The sequence below is a fragment of the Neophocaena asiaeorientalis genome, unplaced genomic scaffold (genome assembly GCF_003031525.2).
Source record: "Neophocaena asiaeorientalis asiaeorientalis breed wild unplaced genomic scaffold, Neophocaena_asiaeorientalis_V1.1 C47151671, whole genome shotgun sequence".
Lineage (NCBI taxonomy): Eukaryota > Metazoa > Chordata > Mammalia > Artiodactyla > Phocoenidae > Neophocaena > Neophocaena asiaeorientalis.
The window spans coordinates 1-260 of record NW_020179920.1 but is presented as its reverse complement, the minus strand read 5'-3'; the positions used below and the strand labels follow the sequence as shown (position 1 = coordinate 260).

The 260-nt window shown below is 75.8% G+C and overlaps 1 protein-coding gene across 1 annotated transcript; it reads left to right on the top strand.

Moving 5' to 3' along the window:
- Window positions 1–7: 7 nt before the first annotated feature.
- LOC112391992 (neuroligin-2-like) lies at window positions 8–254 on the top strand (the record flags this gene model as incomplete). Its single annotated transcript, XM_024733546.1, has 1 exon — window positions 8–254. A coding segment is annotated over one exon (247 nt), but the record flags the coding sequence as incomplete, so codon positions are not given.
- Between the last annotated feature and the right edge of the window lie 6 nt (window positions 255–260).

The following is a 260-nucleotide window of genomic DNA, read 5'->3' as shown; positions in this document are numbered from 1 at the left end:
GCCCGAGCCCAAGCCCAAGCCCGAGCCGGGCCCCCGGGCCTACGACCGCTTCCCCGGGGACTCCCGAGACTACTCCACGGAGCTCAGCGTCACCGTGGCCGTGGGCGCCTCCCTCCTCTTCCTCAGCATCCTTGCCTTCGCCGCCCTCTACTACAAGCGGGACCGGCGGCCGGAGCTGCGGTGCAGGCGGCTCAGCCCCCACGGCGGCTCGGGCTCCGGCGTGCCCGGCGGAGGCCCCCTGCTCCCTGCTGCCGGCCGTG